This window comes from Enhydra lutris, unplaced genomic scaffold, assembly GCF_002288905.1.
Source record: "Enhydra lutris kenyoni isolate GAN:26980312 unplaced genomic scaffold, ASM228890v2 scaffoldscaffold1, whole genome shotgun sequence".
Taxonomy (NCBI): Eukaryota; Metazoa; Chordata; class Mammalia; order Carnivora; family Mustelidae; genus Enhydra; species Enhydra lutris.
This window is the reverse complement of record NW_019154085.1, coordinates 29582156-29606691: the sequence shown is the minus strand read 5'-3', so window position 1 is coordinate 29606691 and position 24536 is coordinate 29582156. Positions and strand designations below refer to the sequence as shown.

Below are 24536 nucleotides of genomic sequence, written 5' to 3'. Positions count from 1 at the left end.
AGCCCTGCCCCAGCTTGGTCACACAGGCACACAGAGAATTCTTTATGCCTCTTTATTCTCAGTTTCGTCAGCGCTTTATAAAACCAGACCAGAGGCAGAGAGGCCCATCGAGAAGGCTCCCTTCCCCACCCCCAAGCTCAGCCAAGGTCTAATGGGTCGGCCTGCTCCCTGTGGAGGAGACTCTGAAGGTGGGGTTGGGGCAGGGGGAATTGGGAGCTGGGCCAGGCCTGCTGGGCCACCCAGTCCCCCTGCCAAAAGGGGAGCTGGGCCTGGAGAGGGGAAGGAAGTAGAACCAGTCCAGCACTCCTGAGTCCCCGGGGTTCTCCTTCTCCTACTGACATTCTAGGGCTGGGACTCTGGCTGTCCCTGAATCACCCACCCCCATAGCCCCACCCACCTTCTACATCTGTTCCCCCACCCCACCCTGTCCTCCCTAAATATATACAAATGTACAGGGGGTTCCACACCTGCTAGGGTGGGCCCCTTCCTCCACCTCCCTCACTCTCTTCCTTCCCTCCCCTCCAGCCCTCCCTGGGCACCAGCCTGAGGGTTGGGGGCGGGGGGACAAGAACCCTTGTGCAAAGCAGCTGGCGCCAGAGCTGGTGAGAGCCTGAACTGAATCCCCACCCTCCCAGTGAGGACCGCCCTCTGCCCTCTCCCCCTTCCCTCGGGCTGCCCCCAGGCCTTGTGTCCCAGGAGGGAGGAGACTGTTGGGGATACTGGGAGGGTTCCCAGACCCCTGGGTCTTTTTAGACAGCACCGTCCTAGCAAGCAAAGTCTTCAAAGAGGCCTCCTCGGGGGCCAGGAGGGTGGTGGTGGTTGGGGAGCAGGCCACTGGCTCCCCCACCTTCAGCGCGGCCCCGGCTCGGGCATGGACTCTGCAAAGTGAAGAGGGAGTGAGACATGGAGAATGCGAGCCAGACTCCTGGGCCCCACACAGCCAGCCTTTCCTTGTGCCCTGGGGCAGGGGATACAGCCGAGCTCTGACAGGCTAGGTCAGAAGTGGCCGAGGCCTTCAGTCCTAGGAGAGAGCCCTGGCTGCGCTCAGCAGAGCTCACCCTCACCTGCTCCTTCAGCTCCTGCAGCCCCAGGGTGGAGATGCCCCCGGTGGAGGTCCGCAGGGGGGTCTTGGGATGACGCCACACCCGCTTCAGTCGGTCCCAGGACACCTTGGGGTTCAGGGTGGGGGGACAGCAGTGGGCTCAGGAAACTTGGTAGAGGAGAAGGGCAGGCCTCACCGAGGCCCACTTTGTAGGACTTGCTGCCCCAGCAAACCCCCAGGAGGACTCCCTAATCCTCCCCGCCCATCCCTTTCTCCTAACTCCTCAGCACCCTCACGCCTGCCTTCCAGCTGGTCAGGAGACCCTAGCCCAAAACCCCAAGCTTGGCTTCATGGCCAGGCCAGCTGCACCAGGAAGCCTGTACTGCCCCCTTGCTTCTTCCATAGCCCCTCCTCCCACCCTCCATACCCCCTCTGGGGGTTCCCTACCAGGCCCCCCATCTCTTGCCTCATAGATGTAGTCCAGGATCTCCAGTAGTGTGAGGATGCTGGCCCCAATGAAGAGGCCCATCTGTCCCCCGAGATCTCCTGAGGAGCATGAGAGCAGGTCAGAAGCACTGGCCAGGCCGATCCCCCTTCCATCCCCCCGGAACTGGGTCAGGGCGGCATCTCACCCAGCAGGGCTGACAGGCCATAGGCTGCTCTCTGCTCCATGGCCTCGGAGGTCAGGGCTTCAAAAAAGACATCAAGGACCAGGAAGTTCTCCCTGTGGAGACAGGAGGCAGAGTGTCCCTGTGGGGCTGTCTTCCTGAGGAGGCGGCTAGCAGGGATATCCCAGGTCCAGCAGATCCTGATCCGAGGTCCCCTGCCCCAAGAAGCCAGCGAGAACCACCCTCAGACTCCCAAAGGCTGTGAGGGGAGATTGTCCTAGATCCTTGTCTGCTTCATATTCTGAGGGTTAGCCAGGAGCCTGGGAGAGCAAAATAAAACTCCTGGGCCTGAAGGAGTCCCTCCTGCCTTCTGCTGTAAAGCAGCAAATGCCATTCACTCCACATCATCGCAATACCTCTCTAGAACTTTCACAGGCTCCCTGTTGACCAGCAGTTCACCCCCAAATTCTTTTTCCAGACCTCCAAGACTGCCCATGATCTGTGCCTTCTTGGCCAGATTGCTTTCTTATCTGCTTGTCTCCACACAGCCTTCCTACCGCTCAGGCTCATCTCTATACGATCCCACACTTCTCTAGTCGGGAGGCCTCCCCAGTCTCCTCTTACACACCCAGTGTCCTCAGATGCCGGGCTCATGCCTCCCCCAGCTTCATCATCTGCCCTGCCTGGTAATCTCAGGGGAGGCCTGACGGTCGGTACTACACATGGGTACACTGTGGCGGTACACACACTGTTTCAGGAGCTTTGTGGTGTAATCATCTCTGTCCCCACAGGACCCACACGGTGGCACCCGGGCACCCACAGGATGCTCAGCATTTGTAGATTGGCTGCAGGGGACCAGACCCAAGGCTCAGTGAGTCCTCTCCTGCTGGCTGGCACCTGGTCCCTCTCCCTTAGGGCAGCATTCCCTCAGTGTGCATTTAATGGCACCCGGATTGCTGGGGGAGAAAGACAGCAGTGGGTGGGAAAGCAACAGGTGGGTACAATGAGAGAGAGAGAGAGAGAGAGGTACAGGCTGCTTCGGAGCTCAGAGGAAAGGCATTTGGATCAAGAAGGGCCTTCCTGGGTGGCTCAGTTGGTTAAGAGACTACCTTTAGCCCAGGTCATGATTCTGGAGTCCTGAGATGGAGTCCCACATCAGGCTCCCAGCTCCATGGGGAGTCTGCTTCTCCCTCTGACCTCCCCTCTCATGGTCTCTCACTCTCTCTCAAATAAATAAATAAAATCTTAAAAAAAAGGGGGGGGGGCTCCCTGGAGGTGCCTGGGTGGCTCAGTCAGTTAAGGGCTGTCTTCGGCTCAGGTCATGATCTCAGGGTCCAGCAATGGAGCCCCACGTCAGGCTCTGTGCTCAGCCTGGAGCCGGCTTCACCCTCTCCCTCTCCCCTTCCCTGTACTCATACACACTCTCTCTCAAATAAATAAATCTTTATTTTAAAAAGAAAGGGACCTCCTTGGCGGTACGGACACAGGATGTGACTTGGAGGATAGGTAGGGATTAATTAGAGGAAAAGGACTGTAAGAGGCATCCGCGCAGAAGCCTCGTTAGTAAGAAAGACGCAGCCCACTCCCAGTGTGCACCACGCTCCGGGCCTGTGCCTCCACCACGCACGCGCGCACACATGCACAACACGCACGCGCACACATACCGGATGTAGGTCTCATTGCGGTTGTACTTCCTCGCCAGGTACCGGGCTGAGCCCCTGTTGGGGATCCTGACCATTGAGATTTCTTTCCCGTAGCGAGTCAGGTTGCAGGGAGTAGGGCAGAAACACGGGCCCTCGGAGCCCCCTCCCAAGGAGTCTGCAACACAGAGGCACCAGCTGCAGTGGGGGAGGGTGCATGGCCCCGAGGCCCACTAGCTGCCCGGAGAAGGCACGTCCACAGGGAGGGCCTCTAGGGGCCACCCTGGCACTGCCTAGGGAAGACTCTCTGGGAGTTCCTTCCTGGACCAGCTTCAGACTACCTAAGAAAGCGGGTGAAGGCAGAAACCCCCAGCACCCTCCTACAGGCTTATCCTTCTGTGTCCCAGCCCCCTGGAACTGAGAGTCCTCATGACTCAGACGGAGGACACAGCCCATCCATCAGAGCTAATCAATCACACGAGGGCTCAGACACACATGGGGCTTGGAGAGGATGCTGGATGAATGGAATTATATGCCTGCTTTTACGTATGCTGACGGATGAGTGGATGGACAGATGGGCAGAAAGACAATGCTGTGTTTAATATGCTGGATTTTCTTGGGGGCATCTCGGTGGTTCAGTCAGTTAGGCATCTGACTCTTGGTTTCAGCTCAGGTCATGATCTCATGGGTCTGGGTCTGTGCTCTGCAGGGAGTCTGCTTGAAGATTCTTCCCCTGTGCCCCTCCCCCCACTTGTGTGCAGGAGCACTCACACTGTCTCTCGCGCTCTCTCTGTCCCTCAAATAAAAAATAATCTTTCTTTCTTTCTTTTTTTAATATGCTGGATTTTCTGTTCCCCTCTTCAGATTCACTCTTCACTCTCCTCCACTTTTCTCTGTGCCCAGGAGGCGGGGCTCTCTGCCTGATGCATCAGCTGGACTCCCTCATCTTCTGGCTTTGGGTTGGGTTGAACCAAGGGAAGAGACACCAGCAGGGGCAGAGGGGAACCGGGGGGAAAGATGCCAGGGCTTCCTCTTCACCAAGCGGTGGGTCAGCTGAGGCCACTCGCCCCTCTTGTGGTCCTAGCTCCTGTCCTCTGGGACAACCACAGATCTCTGGGCCCCAGCGGTGTTCCTCCCCTTTCCCCGCCTTAGGCCTGCACAAGTTGAGGCTGCCCGATGTTGCTAGTTCTGTGGAGTTTCACCATCACTGTGGTTCCCACGTCCCTATTTCCACATCTGCCCCTTCATTAACTGTCCTTCCGCTGCCCCTCTGGCTGTGATGTGGTTGGGATATGGGACAGAGACGGTCTCCATGTGGTTCCACTGCCCGTCCACTCCCCATGGCCCCACCATCCGGAGGACTGCAATGCCCTCCTGACCACTTGCCCTGCTTCTGCTCTTACTCCTGCCTTCCATTCTCTGCGGCTGATCAGCACCTTGCTAACTTCAGAGGGTGCTCTTGCCTTGCCTTGAGCCACTGTGGGCTTCCCAGAGCCCCCTCCCCTCTTGCTGCCTACTCCTGTGTTCTCTGCCCTCTAGCAGTGCTGATCTTTCCCTGCCTCCCCAAGCACATTCTCTCCAGCTCTCTTTCTGGCCACAGATGTCTAGCACAGAACTGTCCCCAGGGCCTAGATCATGCCCCCTGCTTTTCACCAGGCTGACTTTTTCCACACCCTTCAAGTCTCAGCTAATCAATCACTTCCTCCAAGGATCCTTCTGCCTTCCCAGGTGGAGCTACATGCCCCACCCGGGACCCTGTAGCACCCCTGAGTTTCCTGTCTGCAAGGACTAGCACCGGGCCATCGTGCTGGTCCACAGCCCCGCAGGCCGGGAAGCTCCATAAGGACAGCCTCTTGTTCCCACTCTCACCTCCAGCACCAGACCAGCCTTGCAACGTCTGCAGAAGAAGGAATGGATGGACGGGTGAGAGAATGAGAGAATCACAGCCCAAGTGAGACCTAGGGACCCATGCGGTTTGCCTTACCCACACTGATACTTAGCCGTGCATCTCTCCTCAGACACAGAGAGAAGTCCTTTCGCTTTCCCAGAGAAGGTGAGCTCATTGGCTGAGCCACAACAGAAAGCCCAGCCCTTCACTCCCAGTCCTGGTTTTCTGCACCCCCTCACCCTGCTACCTCCACTTACCCAAGTGTCCACACCTGCAAAGTCCTCAGAACCCCTAGAAGTACGGGATAAGGCTCAACCCTGGGAAGAACCATCCCGGGAGAGACTAGGAGGAGGGGGGCCAAGGCAGAGAGGAGAACAGTGGACAGAGATGAAGAGGAGGATGATGGAGAGGCAGGGGAAGGGAGAAGGCAGCACGGACCCAGTGTGTGGTCGGCACACTCGATGTAGATATTCGGCGGGCAGATGGTCTCATTGCCTGAAAGGAGAGAAGATTATTCCTGGAGTCTACGGTTCCACCCCCTCTCCCCCAGCACATTCCCAAATGTGGACACACACCTGTGTGCATGCACACATAAACACGTATGTCTGTACATCCCTGTACATGCATGAGCTTCTACGTGCTTGTGCATGTATGCCTAAAATGCAAACATATGCACACTTGCATGCACATGTATACACACACATCTGTATGCGTGTGTTCAAGCACACACACACAACCCTGTCCATAAACATATGTATGCATAGATACATATTAACACGGCCACAAGCACGCATGAGTGTATTCCCAGATACACATGTGAAAACACATAAAATCCCGGACAGGGGCACCTGGGGGGCGCAGTCTGTTACCAACAGACTCTTGATTTCAGCTCAGCTCCTCATCTCAGGGTCATTAGATCGAGCCCCCGTGCAGCTCCATGCTCAGCAGGAAGTCTGCTTCTCTCTCTCTCCCTCTGCCCCTCCTCCCCACACTTTCTCTCTCAAATAAATATATAGATCTTTTTTAAAAATCTCCAACATACATGCATGCGCTCACAGGAGTACAGGCAGGCATGCATGCCGCGGTGCACGTGCTCGTGCACAGGAGCAGCATTCCACCCAGGGAGGTTCTGGAGCCTGGCAGGGTGGCCTGGATGGCTGGCGGGAGGGGTGGGTGCCCACCTGGCATGTGCACCATCCGGCAGTGGCAGCGCTGAAGCACGGCCTCCTTTTCACAGCGCAGCCGGCAGGCAGACACACTGTAGGCTGAGTAGCCCTGAAGCTCGGGCTCCCGGAGCCCGTTCTCCGCCCGGCAGTTGCCCCAGGGCTGGGGCAGATAGGTCAGCTGCAGGGGGGGGGGTGCACATGGGGTCATGCCTCAGAGTCCCACCTGGCCCTCCATTGCCCACAGCTCCAACAAAGTCCTTGGGGTGGGGGGGTTGCTGGTGGGCAGTGAGCTTTTGGAGAGCAGGGCCGGTGGGCATCCCCACAGTGCCCAAAGACCCTGCCTGATGTCCAACTCAGGGCCCAACTGGAGATGCTCACCCGCTGTTCCTGGCAGGACACAAAGGTCTGGAAGCCTGGGGACACACCGAAGCCCAACTGGTGGATGTAGGGGGGCTCCTCTTGGCTATGGATCTGCACCCGGATGCCAGCCTCGAATGATGTCTCATCTGCACAGTGGAGATGGGGACCTTTGGAAACCCATCCCAGCCAGAGGGCATCTCTCTGGGTGCCCCCAAAGTGGCCCACGTCCCTTTCCCTGCATACTTGTCTCTCTCCAGATGGGCAGGTATTCCTCCTGCTGGATGTCCAACATGATCTCCAGGCCACTGCCCATGCCCCCTGCCCGACTGGGCAGCGAACTCTGTGGATCAGCGTTGAAGGTATAACACTTCCCGTAGCGAGTATAGACCTGTGGGTGAGAGAGAGGAGGAGGAGAGGAGATGAATGGAGGGGCTAAGACAATTCCTGAAGCTCAAGGTTCCCTGTGCTGTGAAAGGGCCACTACACCTGCCTGGACACCACTGTCCAACAGCAACCATTCTGCAGCCCAGCCTCTTCCCAAGTGCTATCTTTGCTAGTGACATCTTCTCTTAGATGATTAAGCGGCTTCTCCAATGTAACCTATCAATAACAACTCCTTGCTATCTTCCCAAACCCTGTGCCCTCCCCAATTAAAGGGCCCCACCGTCTATCCCGTTTCTCAAATCGGAATCCCTGACACTTCCCTCTCCCTCACCCCTGCATTCCATCCAGCATGTGCGCCAGGTGATTCTACTTCTGGAACCTATTTAGAATCCAACCACTTTCCTTCCATCTCGTGCCCCGCCCCCTTTCACCGCTGTCTCCCATCTGGCCCCGTGGTCAGCTTAGCTGTCTTAAAAGAGACTTAAAAGACTCTGCTTACGTGTCCCCTCTTCAGACCCATGCCCATATTACCACATACACTGGGTATTAAGTGACACCCTCCATCCATCAAGATGTTCCTCGGTTTGCTAAGTCCTTATCAAGACCTGAGATGATCTTGTGTATCTGTTTGTCTCCTTGTCCAGTGTCCATCTCTCCTTCCACTGAGGTTTATGCCGCACAGGAGCAATGAGCTTGTCTGGTGTCCCCAGCCCTGGCCCAGTGCCTAGCACAAGGGATGCTTAGAAGCAGTTACTGCCGCGCTCAACGAAGCTCCCTTTCCCCGTACGGAGAGTTCCCCAGCATGGACACCAGATGGCGCTGGCGCCCCGGAGATGGAAGCTGTGGCCCCGCCAGCCCAGACTACGATGGAGCGTTGGGGAGCAGCTGGGGAGGGGAGTGGGGGGGGCGTGGTCAAAGGAGAGGCGAGGCAAGATCCCCGCTGCCAGGCTCACCCCACAGAGACGAGCCCGTGGGTCAAACCCATCACAGGCAGCACCTTCCCTGGGGGCAAGGGGTCAGTGCACTCAATCACTCTCGCGCTCCCCCTCCCCTCTCCTTGGGAACACTTCGCACTGGTGAAAGCTGGGAGAAAAGGAAGGGCCGTGTTGGGGAAAAGATATCCTAAATGCCTAGCTTCAGAGAGACGGTGTAGAAGAGAGAGGGGCTGGGTTGGGGGCAGCGGGAGGGAGGATCTCTGAGAACTGGGGGCCTGGGGCATCCTTACTGGGGAGCAGTGTTAAGTGTCCCATGCCCCTTAGATTAATCAATTACCCGGTTGATGCTCTCCTCTCACACCCCTGTCACACTGTTCTTCTGCCACCCAAACACCCTGTCTCTTGGTCCTCAAACAAAAATGGGTGCATAACAAGCACCGTGCAATTTACAAAACATGGCAGCGTCAACCCCCACCCCCACCCCATTTCAGGAACTCAGCAGCTCTGGTGTGGATAGGTGTAATTTTTTTTTTAAGATTATTTATTTATTTATTGACAGACAGAGATCACAACCAGGCAGAGAGGCAGGCAGAGAGAGAGAGGAGGAAGCAGGCTCCCTGCTGAGCAGAGAGCCCGATGCGGGGCTCGATCCCAGGACCCTGGGATCATGACCTGAGCCAAAGGCAGAGGCTTTAACCCACTGAGCCACCCAGGCATCCTGGATAGGTGAAATTAACTTGTTGCTTATAGACCAGGAAAGGACTGCTCAGAGAGGTGATGTGACTTGCTCAAGGTCACACCAGCAGTCACCTAGTTGGTGGGAGAGGTGGAATTCATCCAGTCGCTGGACTTGAGCTGTTCCCAGAACCCATTGCTGGCAGCTGCCCTCCTGCCCAGCCAGGCCCCAGCTCCTTCTCAGCCCCGCCCAGCAGAAAAGAAGCAGGAGTGTGTCTCCACACCCATCTGTCCCCCTTTCCTCTCTTCCTCCTTTCCTTGCACTCCACTCCTGTACACCTTCCTCACTCTGTTCTACAGATCGGCTGCCTCTCAGTTCCTCTTCTGTTCCACCCCTCCTGCTCTGCCCCCTCACCCGATTCTGGGTTCCCTTCCTTGGCCCCGTCTGGATCAACCCTGTCCACTCTGTGCTGGGGCAGGAGGAGGCACCACTCAAAGCCCCAGAGCATTTGCTGTGCCCAGGCACTAAAGCTAGAAGGCTTCACATGCTCTTTCCCATGGGATCCTCACAACCACCCCAGATCCCACAGCTGAAGAAATGCAGGCTCAGAGAGGTGGGCTGATTTACCAAAGGTCTCCGAGATCACTGCTTCTCAAACTTTAATGTGTGCACAAAGCACCAGGGGACCTTGCTAAAATACAGATTCTGATTCAGTAATGTGTGGGATTCCACATTTCTAACCACCTGCGGGTCCCTGGACCACACTTCAAGTAGAAAGACCCTAAAGGAACGGGTGGGAGTCCAGGAAGACTGCTCTGCTTTAGAACTGCGCTCTGACCTGTCACTGGAGGGAGGGAAACCCAGAAACCCCATCTCAGGGTGCAAGATTCCTGGATCCTCAGTGGTGGAGAAAAGACATATGGGGCAAATACATAAGTAGAAGCCTCAAATCTCAAAGCACCACCCTCTTCCTACTTAAAGCCAAGAAGACGCTGGAATCTCTTGCCAATGCAGCAAGTTGTGAGTGTGTGCTCTACTTGAGAGGCTGACTACGGCCTGGGCTCTGTGGGGGACTGGCTTAGTGAGCAGCCGCCCACCTCCACCTACCCCGCCTGCGGAGCACTACCTCCGCTCTCCCTGACCGCCAGGAACCATCACGGTCTCTCCACAGCTTGGCCCAACCCATGGGACTGTGGCCTCCCTGTGGGCGTTTACTATCTTGGCTTGCAAAGAGCCCAGCACAACTTGTAGAAGGAGGCGTGTGGTGGAGGGAAGGCATGCCAGGTGAGCCCTTCCAAAGGCGCTATTGTGTTTTTTATTTATTTTCTCCTTTGAGCCTTCCAGAAACCACGCGATTGTTGCCTCCATTTAATGGTGAGGAAGCTCAGAAAAGGAAAATGACTTGGCTAAGAGCAGACAGCAAGTAAATGACAACAGAGATTCAAACACAGCTGAGCCCATCACCAAAGCACCCAAACAGAGTGAGCGCTTGTAAACACCAGGCAGGTATTCTGGGAATCCGTGTTTCCAGCAGGCTCCTGACCCTGGGTGGGGCTGGGCAGCCTCCCTTCCTAATATCCCCAACATGTTCGCACAGACGCATGCTGCGTGACCCGGAGCCCCGCCCCTGCAGGGCAGAGGTGACCAGGAAGGTTTGGACTACAATGACTTTGCGGGGGGGGGGGGGGGGGGGGGGGTCCCGCCCCCCCCCCCCCCCCCCCCACCCTGCCCTTGAGGTGGTGGTGCAGAGCAGCCTAGGGAGGAAGAGCTCTGGGTCAGACAGATATACACCGCAGGGAACAGACAGGCCGGATTGGCAGGGCCACCTGCACTGCCCAGGTCAGGCCTGACTGCTGGGCAGAGCAGAGCGTTGCCCCGGAGACGGTCCCCGGGCCAGGCAGGCAGCAGCGGGTGGAGTTGCCAGCCCCTAAGTGGCAGCACTCTGGCGGCGGCACAGCCCATGGCCTCTTCCATGGAGACGGCACGGCAGCTCTGCCTCGAGGTCCTCTAGGCTGGCCGCTGCTCTCTTCCCCATGGACTGGCCCAGGAGCAGGCTGTGTACGGGAGAGTCCAGGGTCCAGCCACAGAGAACAACAGGGGCTGGGCCACCATGTGCCTTTGTGTGCTGAGGGTCTGTCTCCAAAAGACCCACCCTCGGCCTCTGGGTCCCATCCCCATCTCAGATCCCCACCTCTTCCTTTGATCTATCCCCCCCACCCCCACCCCGCCCTCAGTCTCGCTCACTGCCTTAGCTTCCAGGTCCACCTTCTGGACCCAGGCTGAACGGCTTCTGGATGGGAATCTGTCTGTGCTCCGTGTGGGCTCTTGAACTCCTCCATGACCTTTTCCTGTCCCTCTCAGAGCACTTTACCCTTTCTTGGCCTGGGCTCTGGCCTGGGTTTGCCTCCCTAGTCTCTGTCCCCTGATCTTGGTGTGTATCTCAAGGCCTTTCTCTATTCTCCTGGACTGGCCGTCCTCAGCATCTGAGAAATGATGCATCTGGCCTCTGTCAGCTTGTCACCCTAGCCTGTCTTCCTCTCCCATTGGCCTGGCTGCCCCCACCCCATCCTCTCTGTCCCCTTGACCTCTGCATCTGCATCCTCTTTATCCTTAGCCTGAATCCAGTCTCTGTCTCTTGTCTTCCTACTAGACTTTTCCTGGGCCTGATACTGCCCCTATCAAGCCAGGAACCACTCCCCAGGTGTGCTTCCCTCCTTCTCTCTGCCCTCTCCTCCAGGTCTGCCCCAGACAACATCAGAGCTTGGGAGAAAGCCATCCAGAGCTCCCCACTCTGAGCAGTGGCTCCTCTCAGCCCCTCGGGTTCCATCTATCCGCAGCCCATTTCCCCAGAAAGCTCTCCTTGGTTGGCTGACTGGCTTGCATGTGCCCCCCGCCCTCCCCACTCCTCATCCTCCCTGCAGCCTCGGAGCCCACTGGAGCCCACGGGGTTAACAGGCAATTAGCAGGGCCAGGGCTCAGAGCTGTGGGGGAGATAAGAAGCAGCCCAGAGCAGCCTAGAGCAGCAGACAGAGCTAATCCTGGAGCTAATCTGCGGCCTGGACTTTTATCTCCACTGCCTTCTGGGTGCTCTGCCTCTGCTAAGGCCCTGGCACCTCGCCCCTGACTTTTCCACAGTAGCTTCATCCCCCCACATTCCATTAGCCCTCCCCTGATGTGGTCCAGCCCCAGGCTTTTCGCAGCCCCCTAGAATGAACTCCCCTTAACCCTACAGGACTCTCGAGTCCACAGGAGGCTGTGGAAGGCAGTGCCTCTTCTCTGGTCCTGGACGAAGGTGACTAGCACAGCAGGTTGAACAACTCTTGAACAAGCCCTGTGTTCAAGTTCAAAGCCTCTTGCTTCTCTATCCTCATGGGGTAGGAAGAAAACACCAGCTCAAGACACGTGGAGTGTCTATACTGGGCCTATAAAGGCCAAAACAGAAGCCTAGTCCAAGGGCACAGAGGAAGACAGGGCAAATTCAGGGCCAGAGTCCAGTCCCTCTCCCCCAACACTCCCCTCTGACCCCCCCGGGGAGTCAGTGGGCCCTGGTGCCAGCCTCAGCTCCCTGCCACGGACAGCCCATGTAACCTCAGCTAATAAAGTGATTGGCCTCTCTGGACCCATCTGTCAAGTGGGACTAGAAATTCTTTTTGGGGGGGGGCGACTAGAAATTCTTGCCTGACTTATTTCACAGTGAGTGTAAGGAGTGTAGGTAAAAGGCGTCTGCAAAGTTGAAATCCTACACCCGAGGCCTCAGCAACAGCAAGAAGGGTGTGGTCGAGACCAATAACCCGGGGCAGAGATAAACCACTAGAGGTGGTACTGGTGATGGACACACATAACATAGCTTCTTAGCTTGGGGAAAGGAGCTCAGATTTTCGAGTCCCACAGAACCGGGTTCAAATCCTGGCTCTGCCACCAGCCTCAGACAAACCCCCTTGGGTGCGGGTGCATGATTTAATCTCCCTGAGCCTAGGGTTGCTCATCTGTTAAAGGGAAGTGGTAATTTCTCCTCCTAAAGTTAGTCGTGAGGATGAGATAAGTTCAGAGTGATGCGTGGTGGGGTGTTCAAGGAAGGCAATGGGCGGTGGCATGGGGTGGAGATTTGTGAATGGAGCTTCTTGCCAAATGGTGCAGCTTTTCTCTCTCTCTCTTTCTTTCTAATATTGACGTATACTTGACATTGGTGCAGCATTTTGATCTTGGATTCCCAGTGGTCCCATTCTTAGGGCACCCTGCGCCTTGGTAAAGGCTCTCTCAGCAATCTGTCAGAGCGGACCCCCCCACCCCCACCCCAGTGCTGAGATATGGCTCCCCAAGAGCTGGGAAGCTGCACTCAGGCCAACGGGTCTGTTGTTCACCCTGGTTCACATCTGGGCCGCGCCTTCACTGTCTGTGGCCTTCAGGTTCAGTCATTTAACCTCTCTGATCCTCCATTTCTCACCTGTAAAATGGGAATAATAATAGGCACCCTTCAGAGGTGTCCCAAGGAAAGAGATAATCTACATAAATAATAGCAAGAGCTAACAATTATTTAGGGCTTACTCTATGCCAAGCATGGCCCTTATATAAATTAGCTCCTTACTCCCCACAGAAACCGTCTACAGAGGTCACTTATCCCCATTTTATAGACAAGATAATAGAGGCCCAAAGAGGGTAAGGGACCTGGCAGGGTCCCCTCCCACAGCTCAGCAGGTGCCAGCCCATCTGGAGCCCGAGGCTGCGCTCCTACCCATGTGTGATGATACACACCTAGGTGCTCAGGACATGGCAGGTGTTCACACAACATCCACGTGTCCAACACTATTGGCTGAGCCTGGGCACTGGGTCGCACCATGCGTGGGGCTGGGGATGGTTCAGAGAACCAAACAGACGGTCTCCGCCCTGAGGGCCCTTGCTGTCTGAATACAGAGGGATTCATTTATTCAAAACGTGTTTATTGAGCCGCCTACACTAAGAGGCAGGTGAACAGCGGTGGGGAACAAGACAGACCCGACAACCGCAGGTACAGGCAGATCATTACTAGCTGTGATTATTGCTGTGATGGGGCGAGGTGGGGGGCGTGGAGAAGACCATCACAAGTCCTCTGACAGTGGAACAAGAGCTGGAGTTGAGTTGGAGAGGCAATCTTCTCGGAGCAAGCCCACTCACCCCCACATGAAGGGCTTCAGATCGTGCCACACGGCGGACATGAGGAGAACGACACCCCCTCACACCTCCCCACCCCGCCAAGGAGGCCTAGCCGCCTCCCCTACCACACCCCCACAGCCACCCCGGGGCTTTGCCCAGCGACTTCCTCCCCAAGGTTGTTGCGCTCCCGCTCCCAGCCCGGGAGGAAATCCCGGCAGTGTTTGTTCAAATGTAAATGTGTGAGCCGCGGTGGAAGAGAAGTAGCGGACGGCCTAGGCCGCGTGACTCCCAGCTGAGGTCGGGGCAGGAGCGGGGAGAGCTTGGGGGCCCGCAGCAGAATGCGAGGATTCCAGGCGCGCGTCGCTTTTCCACGGGAGAGGAGAGCGCGCGGCCTCCAGCACGCAGGTAAATAGGCAAACCTGCTCCCAGGTAGCGACCACTTAGGCCTTAAACCCTAGAAAGTCATTTTTCCAGGCGGGAATGTTTTTAATTTGTAACGAAGCCCTTCCCTGGCATTGCCGCCCCTCGATGCAAAGTTATTCGTTAGAGTTGTGTTGACACAGTGGAGCGAGCACACACCCACTGCCGGGCGGGAGTTCCCGGGCCAGGACCCAGGGGGTGGCGGGGGCGGCGGTGGGGTGGTGGGGGTGCGCCCCCACCCCCCGCACACGCTCGCGGGCGGCCCGGCCCGGCCCACCCGCATCCGGGGGGCCGCACCCAGCGCCGCGCGCTCCCCGCTGCTCCCTCCTCCCTCCCGCGGGGCAGGCATCCATCACCGCGCCCGAGCGCCCTCCCTCCCGTCTCCTCCGGGCGCCTCGGCTCTCCTCCCTGGGTTTGCCTCATTTGCATTCCCCCGGCTCCCGGCTCCTCGGCAAAGTGACCTCCGCACACAGCAGCGCCAGAGGCTTCCACCGCGGAGGGAGACACTGCCTCCCGCCGCCCGCCGCGCCCGGGGAGGGCCGAGGGGGCGCGAGCCCGGACGTCGGGGCGGGGGCCCGAGGAGGCGGCTCTGCGGGGGCAGCTGGCGGGCTCGGGAGCAGCGGTAGAGGCCCTGGGCCCGAGGGGCGCCCACTGAAGCTGATGGGATATGAACCCGCGACCTCAGATCCTACGCGGGGCGGGAGTGGGACGTGGAGGTCAGCACCAGGCTCGCGGAGCTGTGCCCCAGAAGGGGAACCCCTGTTTGGAACCTGGGGCTCCCCAACACCCCGTGCCCCCCGCCCCCGCACCGCCCCTGGAGAGGGGCCAGCCCTAATGGGCAGTCGCCCAGGGGTCTCCAGTCCCCCTGGGGGCCTGACCAGCCCCAGCACCGGTCCCCTGGCCCGCCAAGCCGCCTCCCCTCCCCCCACTTGGTATTTACACCTTTCACACATTTGTAAGCTATTATCCTGTCCACGCTTAGTCACCGCTGAGCCAAGCGCCACGGATTTAGCTCCTTTAATCTTTCCTCCTAAATCAATCCTCCATTTCCCCTTAATCATCCCGTGGCTCCTCTCTGAACTCTCTCTCGCTGCTGCCTCGCCTGCCGCAGCCGATGCCTGACTCTGGAACTGTTCCCCCTCCAATCCCAAACGGGTGTCCCAAGGGCATGGTGAACATTTGGGGGGTAGGTTGGCTTTCCGGAGCTGCCGGCCCCCTGCTTGGGAGCCAGGAGAAGTGCAGACACTCCTCCTCCACCCCCCTACCCTCTTTCTGGAAACACAGCACTCTGAACCTTCTTGTCTCCACCCTCTGGGTCTCTGTTCTCCTCCCGCCTTCCCACCCCCATTCCTCTGGATGGCTCCAAGACCCTAACCCTCAGGTCTCCTGTCCACGGCTCTGGCCGTCCCTACCCCTCTGCCAGCTGCTATAGGGAGGAAGCATTGCCGAGAGAGCCTGGAAGGCCGGGGAAACACTAACTCACCAGCCCCAGGAAGCCTCATCCCCTCCTCCAGGGTGCCTGTCCATCTCTTCCGGGCCACCCTCTCTCCACCCCGCATTTTCTCCTGTCTAGGGGGACCCACTGACTCAGGGACCTCAGCCCGAGCAGTCTCAAAGCTCCCCATCCGTAGTGCTCCCTGGGATGCTCCTGCCTCCCCCACTCCCATCCCTGATCCTTTCTGCCCCCACAAGCCCGCCCTGCGGAGGCAGCCCTGCTGCCAGCCACAAGAGGGAGCAAGTCCGGGGAAGCAGAAGGGTAGGGGTGGGGGTCTAGGAAGGAGCACGGGTAGGGGAGAAAGAGAGAGGACAGGAGGGCGATACAGGGGCCATTTCTTCAAATGCTAATCAGCATCTTCCGGCAGTGCCACAAGAAGCTGAGCTGATAATGAGCCCAGCTCGGGGCTGATTCCTGATTAATGAAGAGGCCACGGGGCTGCTGAGTGGGGCTGGGTGGAGCACATCCTTCATGGCCCTCCCCGCTGCCCTTGCAGACCAGTCCTCTGTAGCAGTAACAGCCCCTGCCCTTGGATGCTCGGCCACACCACTCCGATCCCCCAGGTCACCCACTCCACTGGCCAACGGGAAGTGGCCGTGCTGAGAGCGCCCCCTCCAGGAGGGCCTGAGGGTGGCAGCCGGCGCCCCGCAGGAGGTGGGGAGAGCATACTGGGTTCTAAAATTCAGGAGTTGTAGGTAGCCCTTGGAGTATTTTTTAAATCAGGAACATTTTTATTAAAATGATCAAGACTTGGGCTTCCCTGGATGCCCCCCCCCAACACACACACACACACACACACACACACACACACACACACACAAAAACCCCTGGGCATCCATCCCTGACTGAGGGCTCTGGTTAGCTGGGGCTGAGGAGCAGCTGCTCCCCTCAGGGATAAGTGATCTTTAGTTTTGTTCAGGCCCCACTGTTCCCTGCTGTGTGCCCTCCACGACCTGACCTGCCTGGCTCCCCGAAGGCAGGACCAACCCTGAACTAGATGTTGAACTAAATGTTCTCAACATTCATGCCTCAGGAGGGTACGGGGCCTGAGGGGACAGAGGGCTGGACGGAGGGTGAGGATAAGAAGAGGTCAGCTTGCCTGCCCGGACCAACCCCGAGGGGAAGCCCATCCCTTCTTGAGTCAAGGGGATGAGGGGCAGCCCTCAGCCCCTCTGGAGCCAGGAACAAAGGTTTGGAGTTGGCATGTTCTTGGGGGTAGCCCTCCCACAACCAAAGAGGCAGGACAGAGATGATCAGTACTGGTCTGACCACGCCGGGACGGGGACAGGCTCAGGAGGCAGCTGGGATGGGCGGCAGGGGACTGCCGAGGATCTGGGGGCGGGCAGGGAGTGCTAGAGGGCCTCCGTGCTTGCTTCTCCCTCTGCCTCAGAGCTGTCCTGGCTGGCAGCTGGGTGGGGCTGGGAGCGAAGGGAGGAGGGCAGGGAGGGGGACTGCCCAGCTGGAAGAGGCCTTCTCTAATTGTGCCTGATTAGTAGAGAGGAAGAGAACAGGGCGAGTGATTAATAGTCACGGCAGTCACCAGCTAGTGGGGAGGGAGGGCTGGGAGGGGGAGGGAAGTCTGGGAGCCAAGAGGGGATGGAGGCCCACGGGTCCCTGGTCATCTGCCCACCTAGGGACTGCCTGGACCCCTGACGACCCTGCAGAGAGGGGCCGGATTCTACCTCTGCCTCCTCAAGGATTCTCCATGTCCCCCATGCTTCCATTTTCCAGACACTAGAATGGAAGAGAAAAGACCAAGGTCATGTCCCACACCTAGGAAGAAAGGTCTGTCTGCTCATGTGGTGTTTCCAGACACCCCGATGTCCCCAGACACAGACCCTAACCTCAGCCCAGATCGGAGATGGCTGCACTTCCAACCAGAGCCCACAGCCACCACCTCCCATCCTTGGACCCCAGCTGGAAGTCCTAGCCCTGCCCATTGAGGTAGTCTAAGCCTCATTCCTTGGACCATGGAGAACTACACTGTCCCATACGGTTGCCCCTAGCCACATGTGACTGTTTGAACTGACCATTCCTTTTCCCTGTCACACTGATCCCCTGTCAGATGCCCCGCAGCCAGTGTGGCCCGTGACTACCCTGCTGGACAGTGCAGATATGGACCCCTTCCACCATGCCCGAGATGTCCAGTGGGAGAGCACTGATCTGGAGAGTGTGTGTGCACACACGTATGCACATGCAGGAATATTTGGGAGGGCTGGGTCACAGGGCAATGCTGGCAAGGCTGCAAGAGTGTAGGGGGGGGTTCAAATTTTTTAGGTCTTACTATTGTATTTATTGAATATAGAAACTGTAGCTCATGGAGGCTTTTTGAGTTCTCCAAGGCCACACTGCTTTAAGGGGAAAGCCAAAGTTCAAATCTGGCCAGTCTGGCTTGGGAAACCACACACTTGACTGCCTCACCATACACTCCCCGGCTGAGAGGCGATGCTGAATTTTAGAGCCACCCTTGCATTTTTCAGCCAAAGAAATGAAGCCTAGGGAGAAAGAGTGATTTCTGCCTTCTAGTAAGCAAGCCGCAATGGGGAAAGTATGGATGGGGCTTGGAGCAGTGGGGTGGGGGGGGGGCAGATGGTGGTGGGAATTGGGAGGACGGGAGAGAACATATAGGTGGTGAGAGCAGGAGGCTAGGTGGGCGTGGGTGGGTGGGGATGAGACTGAGTAAGGAGGGGGAGGGGAGGAGGAGAAGGGACCGGGTGAACTAGGTGGAGGGGAGCATGGGTGAAGCCTAGAGCTTCTCCCCTCTCTCTCCCCTTCTCTCCAGACCTCCCAGACCTGCCTCATGCCTTGAACCTTTCTAGTCCTCTTCAGCCCAGAGTGCCCCACCCCCCTCCTCTCTGAACTCAAGCTCTAACTCTTCCTGTCCCTCTTTTGGCAATTAATCCTGGCACCTCATGACACCTGCATGGCTGGTTAACTCTTGCATGGTTGGTTAAGCTTCTGAGCATCCCTGTCTCTGCTCCATCTGGAGAGTATAGGCTGCTTGAGGACAGGGACTGGGGCCAGGGCTTCCCTTCTTTGCTCTCCCCCCACACACCACCTAGCAGGCACGGAGTGGGCACGCAGTGCTCCATGTTGACTGGGTGAGTGACTGGGAGTCAGTGAGGGGGTACCAGGGAGTGTGGGGGTGAAAGCAATTGCAGTGGTAAGAGAAGCCGGGAGCAGTAGCTTAGGGGACTGGGGGAGGGCACGTTACCCGGAGTAAAAATAGGCTGGAAAATGTGACATTTATTAACTTGGATTCTGGAGGAAAGGTCACAGCAGAGTGGGGAGTGGGAAGGAGGAAACAGGGAAAGCAACAGAAAACACGTGGCAGCCCCTTACCCAAAGCCTGTCACTGTCACTGACCGTCTCGCTACCCGTGCTCTGGGCAGGATCCTCGACACCTGGTCCCCATACCCATCTCCCTGCCATTGATCCCTAGCATGAGCTCCGTGTTCTCACCACAGGGTCCGTTGTGGATCTCCTGTCCTCTGTAGAGATCCTATGTCTTCCTCTCTTACCTCTTCTCCCATCTTGCCCCACAATACACCCCCATCTCGCCCGTGGCCATGAGTCATGGCTGGCCATCCCAGCCAATAATCCCAGACCCCATTGTATTTGCAGCAGACTCAACTCCAGAAGGCCAGGTCCAAGGGAGAGTTACATTCAGCAAATGGGGGATGGGGTGTGGGCAGAAGGGTATGGAGTCTAGACTGGGTGGGGGACACAGAAAGCAGGATCAAAAGGGGAATTCCTGTCCCCCAGTGCTTGCTTTGGCCCTCTGCTCCTCTAGGATATGCCACAACCCCAGAGCTGAGACCCACAAACTTCTCCCACCCTCCTCACCCTCCTTTCTGCAGCCCAGCATATGAAAAGGCCTGCAGGATGTCCATCCTTCTCATCCGCCCACCTCTGGATTCCCAGAGACTCCCTGTTCCCATAACCTCCAGGCACCTCTCCCTTTCCTAGAGCAGGACAGGAAGCCCCTGCTTCCCTCACCTCACTTCCCTCTTCCCCATCTCTCCCTCCTCTCTTCTCCCCTCCTTCCCACTAAGGTTTCGACACACTTCCCCTTTCCTTTCTATCCCCAACCGGGGCCTGAGATGCAACCTCCTGCTTAGGGACACAAAGCTCCCATTGATTTCTGCCCCCACAGCACCTGCTGAGACTGGGCTCTGCCTGCCCCCCCCAACTCTGAGGGGTGAGGATGTCAGACAGAAGGGTCCCAGGGACCCCAAAGGCCACATGCACACTCTCAACACCTCACCTCCTCCTTGGGGACTCCTGCAGTCCTGGGCTTAGGAGTAGTGATTTTTTTTTTCCCTAGAAGAGGGGTGTGTATCGGCACAAAAGCCCAGCACCCCCCCCGACCCAGCAGTGTCCCTCCTTCCTGTCCCTTCTTCCATTTCTACCCAACTCCCCCACATCCCATGGCAGGATCACCCAGAGGCTGAGGAATGGGTTGCGGTGCAAGGAGCCTTAGGAGGCCTATTAGGGGCATGTTTCCGGCTGATGCTGAGGTGGTGAGTGAATGGGAACCTGGGCAGGGGGCCGCTGGGCAGGAGGAAGGTGAGCCCCCCACTCTGGCTCCCATCTGTGGGGCGGGCCACTAGAGGCTGGCTGGAGTGGGTACCATGTTGCTGCCACGTATATGTACACAATGCTGGAAGCCGACTGGGGACTGGGGACAGGCAGCACAAGCGCCAGGGATGAGGGATACCCCGTGATCCTGGGCGAATGGAGCACTAGTGGACAGACACACAGACAGCACGCGAGACACACCCCCAATGCTCACAGCTGACTATGAGAGGGCAGCCTGAGCGGACACTTCAATGCCAGTGAGAGTGTGTGTCTGTGTTCACATCCATGTGAGATGGCACCAGCAGTCCCCACACGGGGAACAGGGATTGAGATAGATGAGGGGTGGGGGGAGCATCTGGAGGGGGGATGGCATCCACTGTGTGGCCCCGTCCTCAGCTAAGTGAGCACTGAGATGCGGGCAAAGAGATGAGCTCTTGGTGTGTGGGTGTGCAGGTGTGCACGTGAGTGTCGTGACAGGGACCCTGAGCACAAGACAGGCAGTGAAGGAAACTGTCCCCAGCAGCAGGGCTCTGTGTGTGTGTGTGTGTGTGTGTGTGCGCGCACGAGCGTGCGCGCGCGCGTGTGCTGGGTCGCAGCGAGGGTGAACCAGGCACACAAGAGTGAATGAGTGATTCTCAGTGTAAGAGCCAGAGCCGGGCAAGGGAACAGCAAGACCCAGGAAACGGAGGGAGGGAAAGCGGGAGAAGCTGGAGGGGCAGCATGAAAGAGGGATGTGTGAGAGAGTCTGTGAAAGGGGGTGTGTATGAGAGACACAGAGACCGAGAAGAGACACTGGTACCCAGTGTACGGGAAGATCAAGATCTTTGCTTCCAGCCTGCCGGTCGGGCCAGCTCCCCAGGAGGCAGTCCTGAGTCCCTCTCTTGCTGGAGCCCCCCAGACACCCTCTACCCATCACCCTTGTCCAGTGGGGAGAAGAATCCAGTAGCCACAGAAGCAAAAGGGAACAACAGACAAGTGGGGGTCAGTTGCTCCAGCCTCGGCACAGGGCATCCCTCACCCGCAAGCTGCCTGGCTTCCGGGCTCCTGGGCCCACTCCAGGCACCACCCCGCCCCCCCCCCCGGCCCCCAGACCTGGGCACTACAGCAGCAGCAGAGTGGAGGAGAGGAGTGGCAGCAGCACCCGGGTAAGCCCATAGGAGCGTCCCCCGCTTCGTGGCCCAGGAAGCCAGAGGGAAACACCAGGCTTGGGGAAGACACAAGGCCAGCCGCTGGTGGTGGAAGGAAGGGAAGCCCCAGTGAGGATACCCCAGGGCCCTCCCTGCCCCCCACCCCCGCTCCCTGCTAGCCTCTGGCCACCCCAGGCCAGGCGGCCCGCCAGCAGGACTTACCACGGAGAAGTTGCTGGCGGAACAGTGATGCCCACTGAAGTTACAGCTCTTGAGCATGTCTGCGAGCTGGTGGCCGGTGCGGTTGAGGATGTCTACCATGTCGGGCTCCGGGTAGCGCAGGCCGGCGGCACGGTGCCCATCCCGGTCCTTGGGGGGCAGCCCTGTTAGGTTGGCCAGGTGGAAGATGTCGGCGTCGCTGAGGGCCGAGTGCCGGAAGCGGTTGATGTTACAGAGGGTGACGGCCGGGAAGCCCGCTGTTGGGGCTGGCGCGGCAGGATCCATGGCCACCAGGTGAGGCCGGGTCAGGTAGCCCCGCGCCAGGCCGGCAGCCTGGTACAGGAAAGCGGCCAGTGAGGTGAGTAGGGCCAGTGCCCACAGGCTTCTGCGCAGTCCGTGGGGGCCTGGGCCACAGGCCCGGCCCAGCCCGTGCAGAGTGCTGGTGCTGGCAAAGGTGGCCAGGTCCCGGGGGGCTGCTGCCCCCTGTGCTGCCCCCAGGAGGCTTTGCTCATCCCCTGCCTCCTTCTCCTTGGGTTTCGCATCCTCCTCTGCGAATTTGATTTTGCACACAATCTCGATCGGCATCTGTCCCCGGCTGCTGGGACTGGCCGGAGCCTCCCTGCCCCTGTCCCTCCCTGGTTGGCAGCCCACGGTGCCCTCCGGAGTGGCGGTGGTGGCAGCGGCTGCTCTTCTAAACTCAGGGCAAGCGGGAGGAGGACGGGGACAGGGTGGGGGCCTGAGGTGGGGGAGTCACTCCCACTCCCAGCAGCTCCGCAGCCCTGGTGCTGCCTATGCTGCTGCTGCCTCTGCCGCTGCTTTTCTCTCTCCTCGATCGTCTCCTTGTGGCTTCCCTTATCAGCACCAGCACAGCTGTCAGCCCCTGCGTGTGTCCCTGCGAGCGAGCGAGCGAGCGAGCGAGCGAGGGAGTGAGCGCTGCTCCGCCACGCCGCGCAGCCCCAGCCGCTCCGCTCAGCATGTGCTCCGGAGCCCACCCCATGCTTAATAATTCAGGACATGTCAACAGCGTTTCACCGGCGCCACTGGCTGCAGGAGCCAGGCCAGGGGCGGGGGGGCAGCCCCCACCACTGGCCCAGGACAAGGATCGCCAGCCCCTGCCCTAGATCTCATTGGGCTGTCCCCCAAACTCTCGCTACAGCCTAGGCACTCGTGGGGTCTCCAGACGGCCCCACTGCCAGGCCACCCAGGGGAGACATCTGCACCCAGAGTCCTGGCTCATTCTGCCACTTTTCGGGACCACGCCCCCAGGAAGGGTCAGCCAACTCCATCCAGGAAACGGAGGATGACTCCTGACTCCCGCGCCCAGCCACCACCTGCCCCCACTACCCCACTCAGAGCAGCTTCCAGAAACTCCTTGGGAGAGCCACTTGTTTGAATGAGGGAGGGGAGGGCAGAGGAGGCAGGCAAGACAGAAAAGGGGGCAACAGACTCCACCAAGATTCTTGGCTTCCTTAGAGCCTTGCTCCCAACTTCAACACCCACCATAACCCTGCCTGCCCCGGGGCTCTGGCCGCCCCCTACCATCCCCCCAAACTCAGTCACTCGTGGGTCTGGGGCAGAGGAACGCCCTGGCTGACTTGCATATCTGTGGCCACTGGGCTAATCCAAACATCCCAAATCTCTTGCCAGGCTGGGCTGGGGGTGGGGGGAGAGGGGGTGAACAGGCCAGGGAGCAGAGAAGAGTTCTGATGGGTGGAGGAGAGGGTGGAATGGAGAGAGAGGAAGAGCCCAGACGGGGATTTGGGAGGGAGGAGAAATGTGTGGGCTTGACCAGGAGGGAGTCCTATCCCAGAAGCAGAAGCGGAGGGTGACGGGCACGGTAGGGTGGAGAGAGCCCTGGCGTGGCTGTGGGTTTGCGGAGGGGAAGCAGGCATGTGGGTTGTTATCACAGGCAGGGGTGGGGCCCCTGTTGGCAGCCCAGGAGGAAATGCCTTGGTGCTCCTGGGGTGGGGTGGTCACAGTGAGCCGCTGGTGTTCTGGGGGGCCCATGTGAGAACATGCGCCCTCACGGGGGGAGGAAGCCCTTGTCCCTAGACGAAAGGGGGGCGCTGATTAATCGGGGCGCTAATGAGCAGCAGGGAGAGGAAGCTCAGAGGGGCGGGGGAGGCGGCTCCATCGATCCGAGCCGCGGAACCAGCAGCTGAAAAAAAAGTGAGAAGGGAATCGATCTGAGGGAAACGGCAGCTGCTGGGGATTAGAGCCCCAGGTCCACCCGTTGCCCAGAGGCCACCCCTCCCCTGCGTCAGGCCTGCCCTGCCAGTCGCAGCCCCCGCCTGGACCCTGAGGAGGGGTGGCTACCCTGGGGAGCAGGGACTCAGTGCTCACTCTGGCTACGAGGCCAGGTCAGGCCTCATCAGTCACTGGTCACCCCAGCATGGAGCCCACCAACCCCGAGCCCCGGCCATGCTTGGCACCCTGCTGGGGTGGTCCCCAGCCTCTCCTCAAAGTAGCTTGCGGGGGTCGGGGGTGCTACGGCTAGGCTTCCCCCAAGTCGGCTCCCCCAGCCAGGAAGAGGAGACTCCTGGGGTCAGGGCTACTTCTGGCAGCATCCCAGAGGGGAAAGTGGGGAAGGCACAGGAAGCAGCTGCTGAGTTAGCAGTCAGAACCTCTGAGTGACCACAGACCGTGCCCCCTGCCATGCTCTGCCCTCTCCACTAGCCTCCCAGACCCTTCTAGTGCTTCCACCCCACCTCCTCCTCCCCCAGCCTCTCCCCCTTTCCCCTAGGTTTGATTTTTTTTTACCGGGGTTTTTTTTTTTTAAGGTGATTTAATTGCTTTTTTAAGGTTACTTCAGTCTGGGGCTCTGCCAAGAAAGCGGGGAGCTGTCCCCCAAGCTCTCCCCAGTCC

At 58.6% G+C, this 24536-nt stretch overlaps 1 protein-coding gene across 1 annotated transcript; it reads right to left on the bottom strand.

The window, feature by feature from the left end:
* Positions 1 to 764: 764 nt before the first annotated feature.
* On the bottom strand, positions 765 to 22647 carry LOC111145127 (acid sensing ion channel subunit family member 4). The gene is given in 12 exon segments (XM_022499806.1): positions 765 to 878; positions 1065 to 1169; positions 1509 to 1588; positions 1675 to 1766; positions 3315 to 3468; positions 5617 to 5673; positions 6360 to 6522; positions 6723 to 6850; positions 6948 to 7092; positions 21675 to 22319; positions 22322 to 22591; positions 22594 to 22647. Coding segments are annotated over 12 exon segments (2007 nt in total).
* Positions 22648 to 24536: the final 1889 nt, after the last annotated feature.